Raw genomic sequence first — 21,388 nt, forward strand, 5'->3', positions numbered from 1 at the left:
AGATGGAAACAAATGGGAGAGGAACTTCGTCAGTTGGTTGCTTCCTGCGTGCCCCCTGCTGGGGATTGAGCCTGAAATCCTGGCCTGTCCCCTCACCAGGAATGGAAATGGTGACCTGGTGCATGGGGTGACATTCAACCACTGAGCCACACTGGCTGGGCATCTTATTCCAATTTTTTAAAAAAGTGATATACAAACCACTAGGACACATCCATCACTCAAGATGATTGTTTTGTAAATTAACAGGCCTGTGAGCACTTTTCTGAAATAGAGAGGAAGTGTAAGCAGGGAATTAGCATCCCAGAAATTTTATTTTTAAATTTATCTTTATTGTTGAGAGTATTACAGGTGTCCCATTTTCCCCCCCAAATTGACCCCCTCCACTTCGCTCCCACCCCCTCCCGAGGCCTTCACCCCGTTTTTAACTGTGTCCATGGGTTATGCATATATGCGTATAACTTCTTTGGTTAATCTCTTCCCGCCTTCCACCCCCCTTCCCTCTTTCCTCTGAAATATGATCGTCTGTTGCATGTGTCAGTGTTTCTGGATCTATTTAGTTCATCAGATTCTCTTGTTCATTAGCTTCTTCTTAAAGAAGACTCTTCAACTTTTCCTGTAGTGCTGGTCTGGTGGTGATGAACTCCTTTAGCTATTTCTTATCTGTGAAGCTCTTTATTTGACCTTCAATTTTAAATGATAGCTTTGCTAGGTAGAGCAATCTTGGTTGTAGTTCCATGTTTTTCATCACTGAATATTTCTTGCCACTCCCTTCTGGCCTGCAAAGTTTCTGTTGAGAAATCAGCTGACAGTCGTATGGGTGGTCCCTTGTGGATAACTAACTGCTTTTCTCTTGCTGCTTTTAAGAGTCTCTCTTTGTCTTTAACCTTTGGCATTTTAATTATGATGTGTCTTGGTGTGGGCCTCTTTGGGTTCCTCTTGTTTGGGACCCTCTGTGCTTCCTGGACTTGTAAGTCTATTTCTTTCCCCAGGTAGGGGACGTTTTCTGTAATTATTTTTTCAAGTAGATTTTCAATTTCTTGCTCTCTTCCCATTCTGGCACCCCAATAATACGAATGTTGGGCCTCTTGAAGTTGTCCCAGAGGCTCCTTATACTATTTTCATATTTCTGGATTCTTTTTTCTTTTTGCTCTTCTGGTTGGGTGTTTTTTGTTTCCTCATGTTCCAAATTGCTGATTTGATTCTCAGCGTCCTCTACTCTACTGTTGATTCTATGTAAATTATTCATTTCAGTTTCTGTAGCGTTCATTTCAAATTGGTACTTTATTATGTCATTGATTTTTCTCAGTTATTTCCCTAATAGTCTGCTTAAACATCCTTATAAACAAAATTCTGAACTCTGTTAGCTTGCTTGGATCTATTTCATTTAGTTCCTCTTCTAGAGATTTCTTCTGTTCTTTCCTTTGTGACATGTTTCTTTGCCTCCACATTTTGGCTGCTTCTAGGTGTTTGTTTCTGTGTATTAGGTAGAGCTGCTATGTCTCCTGGAATTTGTAGAGTGGCTTTGTGTAGTAGGTGTCCTGTAGGGTCCTATGGCTCAGCCTCCCCAGTCACCTGAGCTGGGCCTTCTGAGTGCTCCCCTGTGTGGGCTGTGTGCGCTGTCCTCTTGTAGTTGAGCCTTGGTGTCACTGGGATGAATTCACCCCCAGGCCAATCAGCTGTGAGGACCAGCTGCAACTACAGCCAAAGAGCTGCTGTGCTGGAGACACCCCTATGGATCAGGATTTACTTCAGTGGGGCTTTGGTGTTCACCAAGTGCACCCCTTGAGTTTGTCACTCGTGGATGTGGTAGGGTTGTAATCCAGCGTGGTCAAGTCTGACCACCAGGTGTACTGTCTCTGGGGCCTCCTGGGAGGTGCAAAGTCAGCCTCTGCCAGTGCCTTGCCCAGGGCCACCCAGCATGAGCTACACAGCAAACCGTAGTTGGCTGCTACTTGTGCTGGGCTTGGAGGTGTCCAGGAGAGACCAAGCTGTGAGCCAATGCAGGCTGCCACTAGTGCCAGGCCTGGGGCCCCTTATCAAGCTGCATGGGGCACAATGCTGCTTGTTTGAGAGATTTTAGGAAAGTCCTAAGCATGAGGCTCGAGAGGCCACTTGCATAAAAAAGCCCCTGGAAATGGCCTGGATGAGCTGCAGGTGGGGAGGGGCGGGGCCTCCAGTAAGCACCGGGGCGGGGTGAGTCAGGTGCTGGGGATTCAAACATGGCGCCTGCCTGCCGGCTGTGTGCGGGGAGGGCTTGCCAAAGGAGCCATGGCCTCTGCCAGCTCTTCTGCCTGGGAGGAAGCCGCCCCTCCACCTCTCACCCTAATTTCAGGCAGGTTAGTTCCTCCCCAAATATCCCAGGTCCTTTCAGGCTGCTGCCCGGTGCTGGGCTGGGCTCAGAGGGAGCGCGTCTGAGTGATTCCGTGCGCGGGCCCTTCAAGAGAAAAGCCTGGGACTCCAGCTTCCGTGACCCTCAGGGACAGTCCCCGCTGGTTTCACAGCCCGGAGTTGTGGGACGTCTCTTCCTGGCCCTGGAGCCCTGGGCTGGGGGCCTGCTGTGGGGCTGGGACCCCTCGCTCCTCCGGGAAACCTCCACCGCTGAGATTCCCTCCCGGGTTTCAACCTCGGCACCGGGTGTGGGCCTGTGGCGAGTCTCTGATTCAGTCCCGATCCGCCCATGTCTCCGCCCCTCTTCCCGGTCTCGGTGCTCCTTCAGGTCTCTGGTTTTAGGGCTTCTGTGCAGCCAGATCTCAGGAGGCTCTGAGTGACGGTGGTTCTGTATTTTAGTTGTAATTTTGATGTGGTTGTGGGAGGCGGCGGGCACAGCTGTTACATATGCCGCCATCTTGCTTCTCTCCCAGCATCCCAGAAATTTCTATGGCCACGTGCAAACCCAGCAGCAGTGGTGAGTTTTGAGAAGGCCACATATAGCTGCCACTCCTCCAAGGTCTTGGCTTCTGTTAGGCACAAGGAAAACATGAAGATTTGGTAGGAAGAGCCTCAGACTACCCGTATCTGTGAGTCTGCTGATGAGTCCCCAGGCGAAGTTTCCCTATTGGAAGAAATGGCCTAGAACCCTTTCTGTTTTCAGTCATGGTAGCAGCCTGAGGACGTGCCACCTCAGTGTGACACCTTGCAGAGCTAAAGATGAGAGAGCTGGAAGCTGTTAACTGCTTTTAGTACATACTCTTTGAGATTTGGGTGGCATACTCCAATGGCCATTACATTCTACCTCTGTAGTTTCATTTCTCCATGCATGTTCACAATTCATGAGGGGCCTCTTAGGAGGAAGATAGCTTTGGGTGATAAGTTACAGCTCCCATTGCTGCAGTTTGTCTTGGGGCCACAACTTGTCACCTCCCTTCACTAAACATTCTAAATTCCCTTTATCATTGGTTAACATGATGGTAGGTCTTGGTAGTTTACTTGGTGATGTGAACCTAACTCATTCCTGTCTTGAGTCATGGCTAATCATACCCTTCTCAGGCCAGGTCGCCGCACACGTCCAGTTACAGTTGGGCACGGTAGTACCAAGCTGCACCTGTGGCAGACAGGAATAAACATCTCCCAGGGTGTTCTTATCCTAATCCCTGGGTCTTGTGAATATGTTACCTTACTTGGCAAAAGGGACTGTAAAGACATGGTTATGGTTAAGGGCTTTGGATGGGGGCAGTATCCTGGGCTATTCCAGTGGGCCTAACCTAATGGCATGTCCTCGAAAGTGGAGAACTTTTCTCAGCTGTGGTCCCAGAAAAACTACAGTGTTGGTTCTGAGATGTGGGGGGACCAAGGAGAGGTCTCTAGTTTTTAAATGCCCCCAGCTGACAGCCTGCTCAGTTCTATACTGCAGGAGACTGAATTTTGCCAACACCTGAATGAGTAGGGAACAAATTGCCCTAGAGCCTACAGAGAGGAATACAACCTGTCCATACCTTGATTTTGGCCTGTACTGGGTCTCTAACCTACAGAGGTGTAAGATAATGCATTTACGTTTTTTGAAGCCACTAAGTTTGTAGTAATTGGTTATGGTAGCAACAGAAAACCAATGTAGCACCCAAGTTGCTGACCTGGGTATTTTTTGTTTGTTTGTTTGTTTGTTTTGTATGAAAGAAGCCCTACTTCCTCTGCTGATCAGTTATCCTGTGAAAAGGGAGACTCCATTCCTGCTAGTTCCTGGACGAAATGTAAAATGGCCTGGGGACAGCTATAGCTTATAGTTCAACTGGGTCCTTGCTATGTCTCATAAGAGGGCAACCCCTTTTGAACCAGGACCTTGCAGAGCCTGAGTTGTGAAGTGGGAATACCCCAGTGGGCTACTGGGCTACTCTGCTCCATCCCTTGGTCCTGAACCCATTTTATTTTTATTTTTTATTTTTTTTATTAAGCCTCACCCAAGGATATTTTTTCCATTGTTTTTTAGAGCTTGGAAGGGAAGGGGGGGAGAGGGAGAGAGACAACATCGATTGGTTGCCTCCCAGATGGGCCAGGGATCAAACCTGCAACCCTGGTACGTGCCCTTGACTGGGAATCAAGCCCGTGATCCTTCAGTGCATGGGCTGATGCTCTAACCACTGAGTGATACCGGCCAGGCCTAAACCCATCTATTCTTCCTAATGAATGGAACTTAGCACTTTATAGAGATCTCTGAGTACATATACTATGTTCTGAAGGATGGCACCCATCCTTGCAAAGTATTTCCTCCAAGCTGGTGTTTCAACTGTATCTTCAGTGGGCTGTTCCAGGGCTCTGAGACCAGCTGCTTCTGGAGAGTGGAATATGTTATATGACCAGTGGACCCCTCCTTCGCTGTGCAGTGAATTCCTGGTCCGGTGCTATGTTGTGTGAATTTTCATACCTGTTCTGTGAACAGGAAAGGTGAAACCTGTACCTGGAATAGGCATCCCTCTGAGGATGTACTTACAGCTCACTCTTCTAGGATGGAAGTGGCCTGATAGATACTACTTACTGCCACGAAGATGTAGATGCAGTTGAGGAAGAGTGCCTTATTATGGTCTCAGACTGCGTGTTTTTCTCCTCCAGTTAGTCTTACAGGTACCCATCTTCAGTGAGCTGGTGGAAGGGCCGCCAATATGATGCGGGACCATTATGAAGCTTCCAGTTTCTGGGTTTGTGTCAACTCAGACCTATATCCGATAATCCTTGAAAAGACTGAATATTACCTCTCCCCCAGTGTTTAGTCACACAGTAAATGGGGAAGTACTGAGGGACTCATTACAGTATCTACTTAGTGTCTTCCTACCTGGGAGAAGTGCTAGCACTTGCTAGGGAGTAATGGGCGACCTCTGCCAACTTTGAGGGTTTAGGGAGGTCTGCAGAGCCAATGTTCCTGGAGACTTCCACTCAGATGTTTTCATCCCATATATTAGGGTCCCAAGTTTTTCCAATCAGGCCTCCAACCTTACCATAACAGTATAACCTTGGTTGAGCATTTGAGCTTCTTTGAAGTTTAGCTCTTTATTGGTTTTATATAGGGAGAGGAAAGAAGCTACATTAAAGGACCACTTATATTAGTTACTGGTTGGATTATTCTGGGTGGGGACTTTAGATTTCCTCACTAGAACTGTAATATGACACAGGGCAGGACCCGCATCCTAATCCCTTTCCTGGGCTACTAACCATAAAGGAAGGGCTCAGTAAACATATTTTAACTAAATGTAATGCAAAAAGGGAGGTATAGAATCTGTTTCCTTACAATAAAGACTCTTGCTACTAACATAAATGGGGATAGGATTTGTGGGGGAGAGTGAAAGGGATGACCTGAGAAGTTACAGTGGTGAGGTGGTTTTTTGTTTTTTTCCTGTGTCATAAACCACCCCAAAACACAGTGGTTTACAACAGCATTTATTTTTTTTGCTCCTAGGTCTGGTGGATTGTCGGAGTGAAGGGGTGGGAATGGAGATCTACTTTAGGAGCCAGGACGGGCTGGGTTCAAGTCTGTTCCACATGTTTCATTCTGGAGCCCAGGTGGCAGGGGGACAATGGATACCTGAGGCATGCTCTCTTCTGACAATCACTGGGGCACAAGAGGCCAAACAATACTGTGCAAGTACATTTTTAGTTTCTACTTTGTCACACCTGCTAATGTTCCATGGGCAAAGCAAGTTATATGGCCAAGTTCAACATCCATGTGGTGGGAAAATATACCCTTTCCATGTAGTGCTCTGGAAAGTTACTTGACAGAAAAAGGGGGCAAGGAATCAGGATAGTAATTCACTCTACCACAGGGAGTGACAGGTATCTTGGATAGTTATGAGAACTTACTTTGCTGCCTCCTGGAACATGCAGGTACAGAGAACTTGCTCCAGAAAACCAAGGGAGAATTAGCCCTGATAAGGAGCTCTGTTATACTGGTGCCAGAATACAAGCTGGCCTCTTTATTTCCTCTTTGCTTTACCTTCCGGTTCCTCCATTTATTTATTCTCCTACCTGGGAACCTTCAACTGGGACTCAGCCATAGTGATGCCAACCAGACAAGAATAGGAGTCCAGCCAGCAGTTGTAGCAGCAGCAGCAGCAGCAGCAGCAAGAGTGGTGATATCCATTCAGAGAGCTGGCTGCCTGGTACAGGAGCAGCAAGGCCGTGACAGTAGCAATCAGAGAATGAGACTCGGTGTCCTGCTTTCCATAACACATGGAGCATGGCCAAATAAGATCTACTCTCCAAAAGTACTTTGTAAATGGTTAAAAGACATTATATCAGGAGGTTAAATGGGAAACTGTTTTAGTTTCAGCTGAGGACTTAATAGATGCCACATTTCAAAGTGAAATGGAAGACCACAAATATTTACAAAAGGAGACTGAGGAAATATACTTTTGCACTTTTAGTGGATCTTCCATTGTCAGTGTATAAAAGATGTTGGAGAGGTTAAGAAAAGAGCTGGAGAGAAGAGGGGTGGATTCCTTGGACAGAGTTACTGTACTTTCATTATCTGAGGGTGACTAGAAAAGTCATGGTACTTGCCTGAGTTTTTATCCAGAGGCAGGAGAAGAACCCACCCCACAGAATAAATGCATAGTTATGGTGGGACAAAAATACTCTTATATGGTTATATCCCATGAGTCATACTATTCAATGCAACATTTACACTACTGGAATGTGATTATGATTTACTTTATTAAGTGATTTATTAATTACTATGGCAGAAATTGCTAGTTGTCCACCAAAATCCATTCTTCCCTTTTGCCATGGTAATAGTACTGTAGTAGGACAAAAGTAGTACCTATGTAGGTACTACATTTCCCTGACTCCCTTGCAGCTAGGAATGGCATGTTATTAAATTCTATATTTGGAGTATAAATGGAAGTGACATGTGCCTTTTCTAGGCCTTAAAACATTGCATATGCATTTCTCCACACTAATTCTTTCTGCAAATTGGAGTAAGGAGTGCCTTCAATCCAGCTTTGCCCAAGTAGGAAAGGACAGTACCCTAGGGCAGTGCTTCTCAAATGTTTCTCTGCATGAGGATCACCCAGAGAGCTCAATGAAACAGATTAAAACAAAATTCAGTAGGTCTGCAGTGGATCCAAGAGTTTGTATTTCTAGCTCCCAAGTGAAGCTGATACTGCTGGTCCATAGACCACACTTTGAGTAGCACTGCTGTAGACAGTGGTGGAGATGCAAGGTGGAAAGAATCTGGGTTTCTGAATGTCTGTTTGGGAGAAAAGAGCCTTTATACCCATCTTGGACTATTTTGTGAGAGCACTGTATTTTTGGGACTCTATTATAGCAACTTCGTCATTTAGCCTAGCCAACATAATCATCCTGATATTCTGCCAACTCTTCCCCATGTCTAAACCAAATTTCTCCCACAATTCTCTTCTGTTTTATCTTGAACTTTCCTTCATGGTTATGGAGAATAATATTAGCCACCTCTACTAAATAAATTTCATAAAAGCTGGCATCGAGAATGCTATATTCAGCTGTCAGCTTAGACTGGGTAACCCATAAGTTCTCAGGCAAGGATTTTGCTTTAATTATCTTTCTAGAGGATATATGGAAAACTTCAGTGGTGGGTTTGGAGAGAACAGGGTTTCCAGCTGTCTGCCTCATGTAGCAAGTCTCCATCATGACCCAACCATTAAACATGCTACTTGAGACAGCTGAATTTGAGTAATTTTTATTTTGGAGGCAGAGATGGGGGAACATTCAGAGCTTCCTAGGACCTTAAAGAATTGCCCTGCCTTTGGGGCGACCTTCTCTAGGAGCCATGTTCAAGGACAGTCTCACAGGTTACAGCCGGCCAGGTATTGGGACAAATCCTTGTTTTTGCAGTGACTTACCCAGGCCTTCCTAAGGATAGAGAAATAAAACAGATCAGAGGCAGGACCAGAAGTCTGTAATAACTCAGTGGAGAGGGAATGCAGGCCCTGCAGGCTGGAATCTGTTTCTGCTGTGGGAGAGTCCCAGATAGGGAAGGCTTACCCACCTGAGACATGCAGTGGGTGCTGCAGTGATGCCTGGGGTGAAAACATCACAATATTATTCTGCCTCATTTTACCTCAGGAGAACAGTCTCGATGCCTTATGAAGCCCAGGGAAAATCCTACAGCATAGATCCTGTTCACATCAGCATCCCAGATACAGTCTGGGCCCATCCCTAGCAGAGTGGCTGGTCTCTGCCCTTTCTGTGCTCCTTACCAAGCAGACATCCTGTTAGGATCTCTCACAACTCTCTTTATACACCTGATGTCATCATTGATGTCATCATCCAGGAATTCTGAAAGGAAAAGTAGATGAGTGGGGAGGGAAAAAACCATTTTTCTATTTTAAAAACTAATGATTTTTTAAAAGGGGAATTCCCAGAAGAGACAGCCTTGAGAGTCAGAAACTCCTTATCTCTGGAGCCCTTTAGTGGGTTTGCCTTTCATTTTGCTGGGTTTTGGTGCCTTTGTTAAGAATCTGTCTTTGAGCCCTGTTCCCTCCAGAGGGCATCCAGAACTTGATGGACTACGGAGAGCCTTTGTTTCAGATACCTGCTTAGTGTGCCCTGAGTACTGTGTGGGTTTGTGGAATGGCAATGCAGTGGTGTCCATGTCAGGAATGGGAGAGCACATCTTGAGAGATGGAGACCCATGAAGGTGAGGCTTAGTCAAGGGTCAGTGTATCTCTCTCCCTCCTTTTTGGCAGGAGGATCTCTGTGGAATCCTGCTTTAGTGTGAGGACTGCTTAGGGCCCTTTTATTTCGTATACTCAGCTACTGCAGCACAGGCCGAGTCTCAGGTGTTAGGGAATAGTGCTTTCAGTTTGGCACCCATTTTACCTGCCCCCACTCCTCCCAACCCTCAGAGGGGAGAGAGTCCTTACTGCTGCACATTATGTTGCAAGCATTTGCTGAGGGATACTTGTTGTCTTTGCACCACCACTTGTTGTTCAGCTGGAAGAGCCCATAGTCACTACTGCCATTGGCGTTTTTTTTATTAACGACCTGGGTGTTGAAGTCACTCTCATACTGAGCCATGCAGACCCCTGTGTCAGAGAGAGCAAAAGGTGTGAATAAAAAAGGGAGCGTGCACCATAACGAGATTCAACTTGTGCTGCACTAGAGCTACCAGAAATGAAAATCCCATAAGACTGAAAGGCAAAGACTATGAGACCCTCAATGTTAGAGGTCATTTATAATCCAGGTGTATTTCCAGGCTTAACCAATAAGCCCATGGTAAGTATGTAATAACAATTCGTTAAAAAAGTTGCATTTGGAATGCCCAATCATCAATCAGTCACAGTTTGTTCCCCAGTCTAACCTTTCCAGCCTCACCTTCCAGCCAAATATCCAATTCTTGCCATGTATATGCACTTTTGCTCTGTATCTCAAGGTATATGAAAGAGAAGAGGTGGGGAGGTAGTAAAGGAGAATCCTAGGAAGGAATTCCAGACAAACTATCTTTGGGGGTAATAAGAAAGAGAAGGTTTGCATGGAGAAACATGAAAATATGCAAGAGAAGTTAAAATAGTCTCATTGTGCCTACCATTGTGATAGATGACCCTCAATCCTTGCACCCTTGTCATTGCCTCACCTTCTGTTCTCATGATCCCCATCTAACTCCCTTGTGACACTAGTAGAACAACCTTAGACAAACTTAGCAGATGTAGGTTATTTTTGGCACAGAAAAGAGCAGAGGAGCCCGGCTGGGCGCGGCTCAGTGGTTGAGCATCGACCTAGGATCCACGAGATCAGGGTTCGATTCCCGGTCAGGGCACATGCCCAGGTTGTGGGCTTGATCAGTGACCCTCTCATCATTGATGTTTCTCTCTCTCTCTCTCCCTCTCCTTTCCTCTCTCTGAAATCGGTAAAGATATATTTTAAAAAAAAGAAAAAAAAGAAAAAAAAAGAAAAGAGCAGAGGCAGCACCTATTGTGCTCCAAAGACCTGGACTAAAAAAAATGCAGGTGAAAGCAAAGGCGACGGCAGCAGAAGTAGACGTAGATAGGTTAAGCTTTCGGTATGTCCAAGGAAATATTTCAGGCCATTGGGTAGGAAGGTGACTGGGGAGAGAAGCAAAAGAAAATCTATTATAGGTAAAATAATCCCTGGTGGAAAGAGAGGAAAGGAGAACCAGATAGGAATTACAGGGCAGAGGGGACAGAGACAAGAAGAACAGGCAGGGGAGTGAAGAAAGCTGGGTTGGGGAAGAGGGCCTCTTTGGGCAGAGACAGAAAGGATGGATGAGTAGTTCATACTCACAGTTTGCCAGGTTGTAGCCATGGAAGCCATCCATTCCCTGGGCCTTCAGCTTGTGGGCCAGCTCACACTTGGAGAAGACTTTGGCATTGTGAGCTGCAAAGAAGCAGCTGAGGAGGGAGATGATCAGAATTGACCTCATTTTTGCAGCTAGTGCAGCCCAAGGATAGTATGTTCCGGATGCTCTTGTCTCTTATACCCTGTGGACACAAAGGTGTCTCTGAGTGAACAGTTGTACTGGCATCTGTATCAGGAAGAAGGCCTTGGCTGCCCAAGTCTAATTCCCCAAGCTGGTCCTGCCAGTGCGAAATTCAGGGAAGGGGAGGTAACCAAGAACGGTACCAGGAATAAAGTCTCAGTGTGGGGGTGGGGCAGTCCTAGATTTGGACAAATGCATGGCTGAGGGTGGAATGAGGAAAGGAGGGGGTTGGTAGGAGAAAGAAGTGTGATTTTCAAGGCTTGTGCTTTGTTGGAGTGTCCCCGAAGGGAGTTGTCCTTATATGTTCTGCTGAACTTTGCCTATCTGTATTTTCTCATATTTTCTTGATATTTTCAGAACTGCAATTTTGAATTCTCTGTCATTTACTTCACATATTTCCACATGTTCCAGTTTACTTTACGGAGATGTTTCATTTTCTTTCTTTCTGTCCTCATCTGAGGATATTTTTTCCATTGCTTTTCAGAGGGAGGAAGAGAGAGACACATCAATTGTTTGCCTCCTGGGATTGAATCTGCCACCAAGGTACATGTCTTCTGGTGTGGTTGTATCCAAAACATTTTTTGAAAATACATATTACTTTACAATAAGTTATTTCCCACATATTTCTCTCTTATGTGGCATTTAGTACATTATGCTGATTTTCATGAAATTATGTGTGAAGCTAGGTTGTGTAATCTGAAAATTTCATTTCATAATAATAAAGAGAAAATTGTAAAAGTTTTGAATTGAAATAGGGCCTTGGGTCTCACATAGCAAGATTATTCTGGGGGTTAAGTTGTTGTTTGCAACAGGCTGGAGTGCAGTGGTGGAGAGCACAGATTCCAGAGCCAGACTTTGGGGTCTTAATACCAGTTCTGACACTTGTTAATGTATGACCTTGAGGAAGTCACTCTATCTTTATACCTCAGTTTTTTGATTGTAAAACAGAGATAATAACTGTACCTACTTTATCGGGTTATTGTGGTAAGTGGTTTAGTAGAAAGCACTGAGAACAGTGCCTATACATAGTAGACATGTAGCAAATATCAGCTATTTTTAGTTCCTCTCCTGATCTTTCCCACCTCTGTTCCACAGAAATGTTTTGCAGTGGTCAGACGGTCCTAGAGGATTATCTTGTGGATTGTTTAAATTTCCTCAGGAATACCTGAGGCCTGTTAGTGCTGTACACCAGCTGTCTTAGTCAGTTTGGGCTGCTGTGACAAGATGCCATAGACTGTGTGGCTTAAACAGCAGACATTTATTTCTCACAGTTCTAGAGGTTGCAAAGTTCAAGATCAAGGTGCCAGTTAATGGGGTTCCTGGTGAGGACCTTCTTCTTGGTTTGTAGATAGCCATCTTCTCTCATGTTACATGATGGAGAGAGAAAGGCAAACGAGCTTGAGCTCTTGAGTGTATCTTCTTATAAGGGCACTAATCCCATCATAAGAGGTCCACCCTCATGGCTTAGTTACCTCCCTAAGGCCCTATCTCCAAATATCATCACATTGGAGATTAGGGTTTCAACATATGAATTTTTGGAGGACACAAACATCCAGGCCACAGCACCAGCTAAGTATCATCAAGAGATATGATGACATTATTCTCACTTTTAAGAGGCATGATCACAGTTTGAGTTTTCATCCATCTCAAAGTCTAGGGCTTAAAGTCAGGAGGAAGGGAGCTAGGGTTAGGATAAAAGCACTGTTGGAGGAATCCAGTCCCTGTCTCATAGGAAAGTTGGGATGGTACCTGTTTGAAGTGCCTCCTTTTTTATGGTAGAATTTTTGGCCCTGATCATAGCTCGAGGAGTCTAACTTCTCATAATCTTTGTGTCCAGTTTCTATACCTTGCACTATCTATGGGCTTGGCTCTGACTCCTAGCTCTCTGTTCTCTGAGTCCTATTTGGCTTTGAAACTAGGGTAGTCTAATTTTGTCATTGGTTTTATGTACAGGGATTAAGGCTTGGAAAATTTCCAGTTATATAACCCTTTGGGGGATAATGTATCAGTCAAGAACTCTACTTCCCAGAACAAAGATTCTTCTGTCTTCTTAGAAAACTTCACAATCTTGTTGGAAATGCCACAGGGAACCTTGAGCTGCTTGTAGGAGAATGGTGTGAGGAGTTTAACCAGCACGTCCTGAGAAGGCCGTGTCCTTTTTGAGCTCCCTTACTTCCTGGGGGAATGATTTATTTTAGGAAAAACCTCAATGCCTACCCCAAAATAACAACAATAAGACTTTTCTGAAGTTGAACCAAGAAAAATGATTCACATGGAATCTCAAGGGCTAGAGAACAGGTACCCTGGGAGAGAGGAAAAGAAAGTCAGGCTGGGAGAGGTTGCTAGCGACGTCCATGACCAGGTCAAGGATCTGCCCATATGTCCTCCTCCCTTGGGCAACTTCAAAACGCCAGGTCTCACCCTCCCCACTGTTCACTTCCTTTTGGAGTTAAAGGAGATGTCCTCACTTCTTTTCACACTTTCCCAGCACAAACACAGATAAAGCTCATTTACTTCCACAATTCCAGATAGTGTGCTGTCTTTGATGCTGAAGCCTGCTGTCTGGATTCCTTACCTCAGAGTCATTCTTGCTCAGGCATCTTCCTCTGGCTCTTCATTCCCTCCACAACTTCTCTGTTCCTTTGTTCTTTACAAATCTGATTTCTTCTACTTTCGTTATTCACTCATAAAAATAATGTCTGTGTTCATCTCTTTTCCCTTTTCTCTTCTTCCTCTCTTTTATTTTTGACCAAGAATGGCAACACTAATCATGAAAAGAAAAGGGACTTTGAATTAAAAAGATAGAAGTTTTTGAGTCTTGGATTTGCTCTCTAGTGGCCTTAATGACCTTAAATTCACATCCATGAGCCTCATTTTCTTTGACTATAAGATGATGTCAATAAAATATACCTCACAGTTTTTTATGGGACACACATGAGCTGATATATAAAAAAACGCTTAGAAAAAGTTGATTATTATTATAATTAGAGCACAAGGTCTTAGTTTCAGTTAGATGGAAAGACATTGTGAAGGAAGAATTATCACTAGATCAATACTTTCTAAGAAGGTGCACAAGAATAATAAGTGACAGTGCTAGAAGGAAACCTCTGTGGGTCTGCTTGAGGTGCATGTTAAAGGGCATCATGTGCTGTTGACCTGGAGATGGGAAGGAATGAACACTGGGCATAGCTTATTTGTGATATTTATCTGGGGTAACTAATGGGTCTGGTTAACCATCTACTCATGCTTTCATTGATTACATTAATTCAACAAATCTTTATGGACTACTTTTCATGGAAGTGCTAGGCAAAGTTAATGGGAAATTGTTATAGGTAGAGCAAAAAGCATGTGGAGAGGCCCATGAGTTGGGTGCATTCAAGGATGTAAAAGATAATCATTATGGCTGAAGCATAGATACAAGATTTTGAGTGGCAAGAAATATGTTTGTAGAAGCAGGGGGAGGCCAAGTCGTATTCATCAGGTTGAATTTTGCTCTAAGGGCACCTCTGAAAACATGCATTTGGGATTATATATATTTTCTTCCAGGAAAGTGTGACTGAAAGGTAAGAAGGCAAGATAATAGAATATATTGGGAAAAGTGGTTTAGATTTTGGACTCTGGAATCTTATCTGGATAAGGAAGGAAGTGAAGATAGAAGAGGCTAATACAAAGAGATACAGTAGAAGTGACTGTCAGTGGACTGACTGTCTCAGTGGAATCAAAACAGGCGTATTGGGAGCAATTGAGCAAGTGACCTGAAAGAATAAGACATTGGTGAGAAAAGTGGATGCCTGAATTTATGGTTTCAGACATGCCATGAAGCAATTCTGGGTGGTAGCAAGATCCAGGATGGAGCCATGGAAATGAGTGATTGAAGTGGAGTGGAGTAGATGCCTATTGGGTCGAGGAGGCTAGGTTTTGGATGGGACACACATATGAATGTTTTAATCATTTGGAGTAGTAGCAGATCTTGGGATGGAGAGAAATTCTATAAAACAAGTGTCAGTCTTCCCAAGGACTGAGGGAGAGTAACCAAAAGGAAATGATAGGCATATGGCCAAAATAGTAAACCTCAAGGAAATAGGAGCCTTTAAAAGAAGGTAGGGTTGTGATGGTCTCACAGTGCGATGAGTTAGACTGACTACTTCTAGATCTGGATATACTGGGTTTTGTACAATAAATAGCCTCTACTTGAGTCTATTTTTACAGAGGTAAAGAGGAATCTGAATTTGTGTATATTATTTCTATACAGGTTTTCATTAGATATGTATGTACCCACAAATAATATATGTATTGTTATGTCTGGTTTTAAGTTTCAAACAAATGGCCTAGTAGTATGCATATTATACTGCACCATGTATTTTTCATTCAAGGTGTTTACTATTTTTTTTCTGCAAAATGCTTTACTGTTTCCATTTGGTCCCAGGTATGGGAAAAGGCTCCAGGGTGGTTAAAAGGATGCTAGTGGTTTCAGGGAGAGGCTCAGACAGAAGCCAGGAGCCAGACACAGAAGCCAGAAGCCAGACTCTAGGGGGATTCAGAGGGGCCCCTTAAAGGCCTCTGGGCTCCAAAGGCTCCTAGTCAAGCTTGAGGGTGAGCCTTTCTTTTTTTTGGTTTATTAAATTATTTTATTTATAGATTTTAAGCGCACGCGTGAGAGAGAAACATCAATTTGTTGTTCCACTTATTTACACATCCATTGGTTGTTTCTCGTATGTGCCCAGACTGGGGATCGAACCCTCAACCCCCAACCTTGGCATATTGGGAGGAACCTCTAACCAACTGAGCTACCTGGCCAGGGTGAGGGTGAGCCTTTGGAAGAGATACTCGCCCAGCCCAGCATGGGGGATGACCAGCCTGCGGAGGTGTCAGGTGTCGCCCATCGTCTTGATGAATTTCATCTCATTCAGGAAGCCGTTCTCCAGGAAGTCACAGAGATGAGGGTCTGTGCCAGCAGAACTCAGGGCATGCGGATCCAAAAGGGCCTGGTTCAGGTTCTTCTTCATGACCCTGGCGGTTTCCAAGGAGTCCTGAGTTTTACCTCGCTTATCTTGGGAAGGCTTCAATACGTCCTGGGAGAGGGCACGGCCCACTGTGCTGGTTTTGCACCTACAAGAGTCTCTCCATGCTCTCGCACTTCTCGGCCATCTCTTCGAAGAAGTGGCCCACGCCCTCCAGAGCCACATCGTCCAGGTGAAAATAGAAGCCCCTAGAGAAGTAGGTGTCAGAGGCCAACAGATGCAGGTTTACCAGGTGGTTGATGGCAGCCTCCACCTGGGTAGAACAATTCTGACAAACTTGGAGCTCATGGTTGCTTGGCAGTAAGGTGTTAAACTCAAAAAATGGTGTTGGCTGGTCTCAGAGGCTGAGGATGGTTGATATGGTTCCAAAGGCAGTGACTGGAAAAGAGATTGTGGGGGGGCTGGAAGAAGGAGCATTCCTGGGTCTGTTGCGTCCACACACTGTTCAGGCAAGAGACAGATCCGGGGACCGCCGAGGGCACTCAGGTGTTCATTGTTTTGAGGTTATTCATGCTGATCCTCGTTCTCATTCACATGAACTACTCTGCAGTGATTCACTGTATTGCCGCCTATTTTGTATGCATTTTTCTGTTGAGCATTTAGATTGTTTCTAATTTTTGTTATTCAGAAAATACTGCACTGAACGTAATTGTATGTGCCTTCTTTACCGTAATATTCTCCAGTTTCACACTGGTATGTCCAAGTATGGATTTATATTTTATTTATTTTGTTTGGTGTTTTGAATATATTTTAATGAGAATTTACATGTCTTTCTTTAAACCTTTTAAATTAATTAATTAATTTATTTATTTATTTTATAGCTCTTTCCAATTCTGGAAAATTCTCACTCATTATCTATTCAAATTACTATTCTCTTTTAGTTTCTTCTGTTTTTCTGGAACTCCTATCAGTAAATATTGGAGCTTCTCCATTGAAAGTCCAGGCCTTTGTACTGCTCTTTGATATTTTACCTGGTTGCCTCTCTGCATTGTATTCTGGGTGAAGTAAATGCCTTGCAGTTCACTAATCCTTTCTTTATCTATGTCAAGTCTATAGTTTATTCCACCAATGAGACTTTAAATATTTCAATGAGTATATTTTTCATTTGTGATTTTCAAATTTGTTCTTTTACATATCTATGTGGGCTTGTAATTCTACCTATATGTTTCATGATCTCTCCTGTGTTATATGTAAATTAATAATTCACTGTCTTTTTAAGGATTTTAGACATTTATTTTAAAGCATTTCCAGACTTTTAATATTTTAATTTTATCTAGTGTAAATTTATATTCCAACTGTTGGTTTTTTGGCTACCTCTTGTAGAGTTAGGTTTTTTCCAAGTGTTTTATAATATTGGATCTCAGACTCATTTCGAGTGGGAGAGAACACACACACACACTTCCTGGTTCTGTAGCTAGGTGCTCTCTTGCCTCCCTAGAAGTGTTCTGTATAAGCTTTTGCCTCAGACAGTGGCAGACAGCAGTGTTTTCATTTCTCTTTAACGAAAAAGAGGCCATGATCCCAGGCCCTCGTTTCTGACTCAGCTCTAGTTCCTGCTGCAGGTGGAGAACTTTTAGTCTCTGTTAACATGCAGGAGCTGAACTTATTGCTGCCTGTACCTGGAATCCCGCAGCCCTGAGCTCCAGCCCTAGTGACAGCTTTTAATAATTTTCTTACATTTGTGGCCCATGGGGAATATCTTGCTTTTGAACTATTATATGCCTTTTAAATTTTCTCTTTTTGCATGTTTTCAATTATTTATGTGCTTGCTCTATAAAGGGTACCTTAAAGCATGGACTTACAATGCAATATTGAGCAGAAGTCCTATTAATAACTTAAATTTTTTTAATGCAATCCATTAAAAACTCAACCCATTTCCTTTCCTTTAGGAAAAGAAATATGTGGTGTAAGCAAAAGAATTTGAGAAACATTTCCCAAATCCTCCTTTCTTCCCGTATTGCTTTCCTGTCTCATCTCCTCCATTCGTTACCTTTTCCTTTCCCTTCCATGTTCCTGCTGCTTCACTTTTTCTTTCCATTTCCCTGTTCTCGGCCCTCCTCCCTCTTCCTTCCTGTCCCTTCCTCCTTTTTACCTCCCCTCTCTGACTCTTTCCTCCAGAATTTCTCCTCTATTTAGTTCCCCTTTTCTGAAGGTCTGCTGTCCTCCCAGCATTGCTGAACCCTTTAATGCCAGGTAGCAGGAAGGAGCAGATGTGCACGTGGTTATATGCAGCCAGGGAGCCACTCCAGGGAAGGGCTGGCCCTTGATGCTGTGACCAAAGGGACAGAGTGTCTTCTGACTTCCCTTGAGGAGAGGTCGGGTGAGAGAGAAGCTAGTATTTATAAAGTACATCATAGGTCAATCAAAGAGCATAGATAGAGGGATTTATTATATGTTTTTCATTTAATTTTCACCACACTCCTGTTGCGATTATTATTATTTTATTCCTTTCATAGTACAGCTGAGGTATCTGCTATAGTATAGGTATTCGTTTCTCTAAGAGGTTAAGCAATTTGCCTAAGCTAGTATGTGGCAGAACTGGGATCAAAACATAGATAGGTCTGCTCTTTCCTTTATACCACAGTACCTCGTACTTTTGACCAATGATTAAAAAGATGACACTTTAAATAGGAATTTCTGGCTTTAGGAGTTGGCAGAGGACAGTTTATGGGGGTCAGGTGGTGGGGGTGAGGGGGAGGGCTTGGAGCTTTCTCAAAAGCCTTGAGGAACTATCACAACGGCAGCCCCATGCTTTGTGCAGGGCTTGGCCTCCTGTGCCTCCTGGACAGTTTCCTGCCTATCTCTAGACTGCGTTCTCAATGCCAGTCACACAGAGAGTAACCGCACCCCTCTGGGCAAGTGTGAGCCATGCATCCTGAGGAGGGCGCTGGGCTCTTGTTTGGGGAAGCGCTCTTGTTTGGGGAAGCTGGTGTGCTGCCTCTTCCCTCTACCTGGTCCTCTCTCCAGGACACCGTCACACACAACACAGGATTTCACTTTTGACTTTAATGCAAAAAACAAAACAAAACCACACCATAGAGACATTTTAAAAATTCAAATACAGCCTAAGTCCTGACCAGTTTCTGAGCAACATTCCAGATAGGGACGTTTTCTGTTCTTTTTCTCTTGTTCTATGTTCCCACTCAATCCAATTGAGGCAACTGTCTGCTCCAGATTTTCTACTTCCTGAGGTCCTCTCACTGGCTCTTTTTGTGTCTTATTCCTACTACGCAGGGTTACCTCTTTTTACATGCACAAGCAACTATATTTTCTTTTTTCTTGCTCTGTTTTCCTGTTGTCCCTCTCAGCCCTGGAAACCATGCCCTCTCCCTACACTGAGAATCAGTTGCGGCATTTGTTAAATGTAGAGCCCTGGGCCCCATTTCTAGGGACTCTGATTGTGTAGGTCTGGTGAGGAGCCTAGAAATCTGCATTTGTAAACAGCTACTCCAGATCATTCTGATACAGGTGACCTACATGCCATACCTTGAGAAACATGTTTCTAATTTAAATATATATATATTAGAAATGTTTTTAGGTCATTTTTTTCAAAGCTTTCAAACATTCTTTGATAGAGGCAGAATTTCAGAATCCTCTCATTGGGTTTAATTTATTTCCCTTTTTTCTCATTTAATTGCCTCCTTCCTTTACCCTACTACCTATTGGTCCAACATCAAGGACAGGAGGACTAATGGGAACACCCTGAGCAGTGGCCTAATTGGCCTCCTGGGCTCTAGAGCTCCATGACTGCATAGAGCTCCTTCCTGGCCTCTAACTGACCCTTCCTGTCCCAAGGAGGAGCTCTGTCTCTATGCAGTGGGAATGGCTCTCATCCCATCACTACCTACATCACTGCTCTACTGACTTTAACCCTAAGAGTTTTGTTTCTCTATTTCTGAGATTTCATTTGAAGCATGTCATGAGATACCTTACTTCTTAATTCTTCTTATTACCATCTCCCTAGCCCTCTTTTCTCTATCTGCCAACCTCAGTCCTTGCCACCTTAGAGTAATGGTTTGCAAATGTTCCCCACTTGGTGTTATGCTCTGCCCCTCTTGCATTCTTTTCAGTATTAAGTAATATTTATGGAGTGTCTATAGTATTTAAACCCTATACCAGGCATGAGATTTTTGATCCCCACTCCTGGAAAACCTGAAGTTACCTCATTTTGTTAGACATCTATTTTCAATTCCACAGTCTCCATAGTTTCATTGCAGTGGTCTTCAGTCCTTTAGACTTTGAGGACGGGGCTAAGCTGGAATCCAGGAAGAAGTCAATAGCTGTCCTGGGAGGAGCTGCCCCCAGAGTCTGTGAAGGGCCCTCTTTACTTCTTGGTTCTTGAGGCTGTAGATGATGGGGTTGGCCATAGGGGTGAACACAGTGTAGAGGACAGAGAAGGCCTTTCGGAGCAAGGGGGCCATGTGGTCTGTTGGTGCTACATAGACCACAACGAGGGTGCCGTAAAACACCCCAACCACGCTGAGGTGGGAGGAGCAGGTGGAGAAGGCTTTCTGCCTCCCACCGCCTGACGGTATTCGCAGCACAGTCCTCAGGATGAAGGCATAGGAGGTCACAATGAACAGGAAGGGAGCCAGTGTCAGGAAGCCTGAAATGCTCACTCCGGCTCCCCACATGACCCCCACATCCCCACAGAACAGCCCTACAACTGGAGCAAAGTCACAGAAGTAGTGGTCGATCTCCCTGCTACCGGGGCAGAGGGGCAGAGGGGCTGCCAGGGCCAGAGTGAAGGCGGAAAAGGAGAAGCCGCTGAACCAGGCTCCAGCAGCCAGGCAGCCACACGACCAGGTGCTCATCAGGGCAGGGTAGTGAAGGGGGCGGCAGATGGCCAAGTAACGGTCATAGGACATGGCAGAGAGCAGGAGGCACTCAGCTGCAGCCAGTGAGGCAAACACGTAGAACTGAAGCAGACAGCTGAGCAGTGAGATGGCTTCCTTCCCCTCCAGGAGGCTCTGCAACAGCTGAGGCACGATGTTGGAGGTGTAGCCGATCTCCAGCACGGAGAAGTGGCAGAGGAAGAAGTACATGGGTGTGTGGAGAGTCCGACTGGAGGCCACAGCCAGCACGATGAGGGCGTTGCCCCCAACTGTGACCACATAGATGGCTAAAAAGAGGGTGAAAGGGAGGAAGCGCAGGTGTTGCAGGTCCCCGAAGCCCACTAGGATCAGCCAGGTGGTCCGGTTCTCACTGTCACTACTGGGCTGTTTCCTCATCTAGATTTGGGCCAAAGAGAAGACAGGAAAGTAATATTAAATTAGATCCCATTATGACCACACACTATGCTTCACTTACTCACTTCTTCACCACAGCAAGCACTGGAGACAAGCCCTACTGCCTCTTTTTTAGAGAAGAAAAATTGAGACCCAGTGAGTTTAAGTCAATTATTCAAGGTCACTGGAGTTATGTTTTGGACCCAGGTTTGCTTGACTCCAAAGCTCCTGCATAATCTACT

At 44.5% G+C, this 21,388-nt stretch overlaps 2 protein-coding genes across 2 annotated transcripts; both read right to left on the minus strand.

Annotated features, from left to right (window-relative positions):
* Nucleotides 1-8,243: 8,243 nt before the first annotated feature.
* Nucleotides 8,244-10,840, minus strand: LOC308552648 (lysozyme C, milk isozyme-like; the record flags this gene model as incomplete). The annotated part of the gene is made up of 4 exons (XM_081127849.1): nt 8,244-8,310; nt 8,658-8,736; nt 9,324-9,485; nt 10,702-10,840. The coding sequence occupies 4 exons, from the start codon at nt 10,838-10,840 to the stop codon at nt 8,244-8,246; spliced, it is 447 nt and encodes a 148-aa protein (XP_080983975.1).
* A 9,328-nt stretch (nt 10,841-20,168) lies between these two features.
* LOC308552563 (olfactory receptor 11A1-like) lies at nt 20,169-21,149 on the minus strand (the record flags this gene model as incomplete). The annotated part of the gene is made up of 1 exon (XM_081127785.1): nt 20,169-21,149. The coding sequence occupies one exon, from the start codon at nt 21,147-21,149 to the stop codon at nt 20,169-20,171; it is 981 nt and encodes a 326-aa protein (XP_080983911.1).
* Nucleotides 21,150-21,388: the final 239 nt, after the last annotated feature.

The sequence above is a fragment of the Miniopterus schreibersii genome (genome assembly GCF_964146895.1).
Source record: "Miniopterus schreibersii genome assembly, chromosome: 2".
NCBI classification, from domain to species: domain Eukaryota; kingdom Metazoa; phylum Chordata; class Mammalia; order Chiroptera; family Miniopteridae; genus Miniopterus; species Miniopterus schreibersii.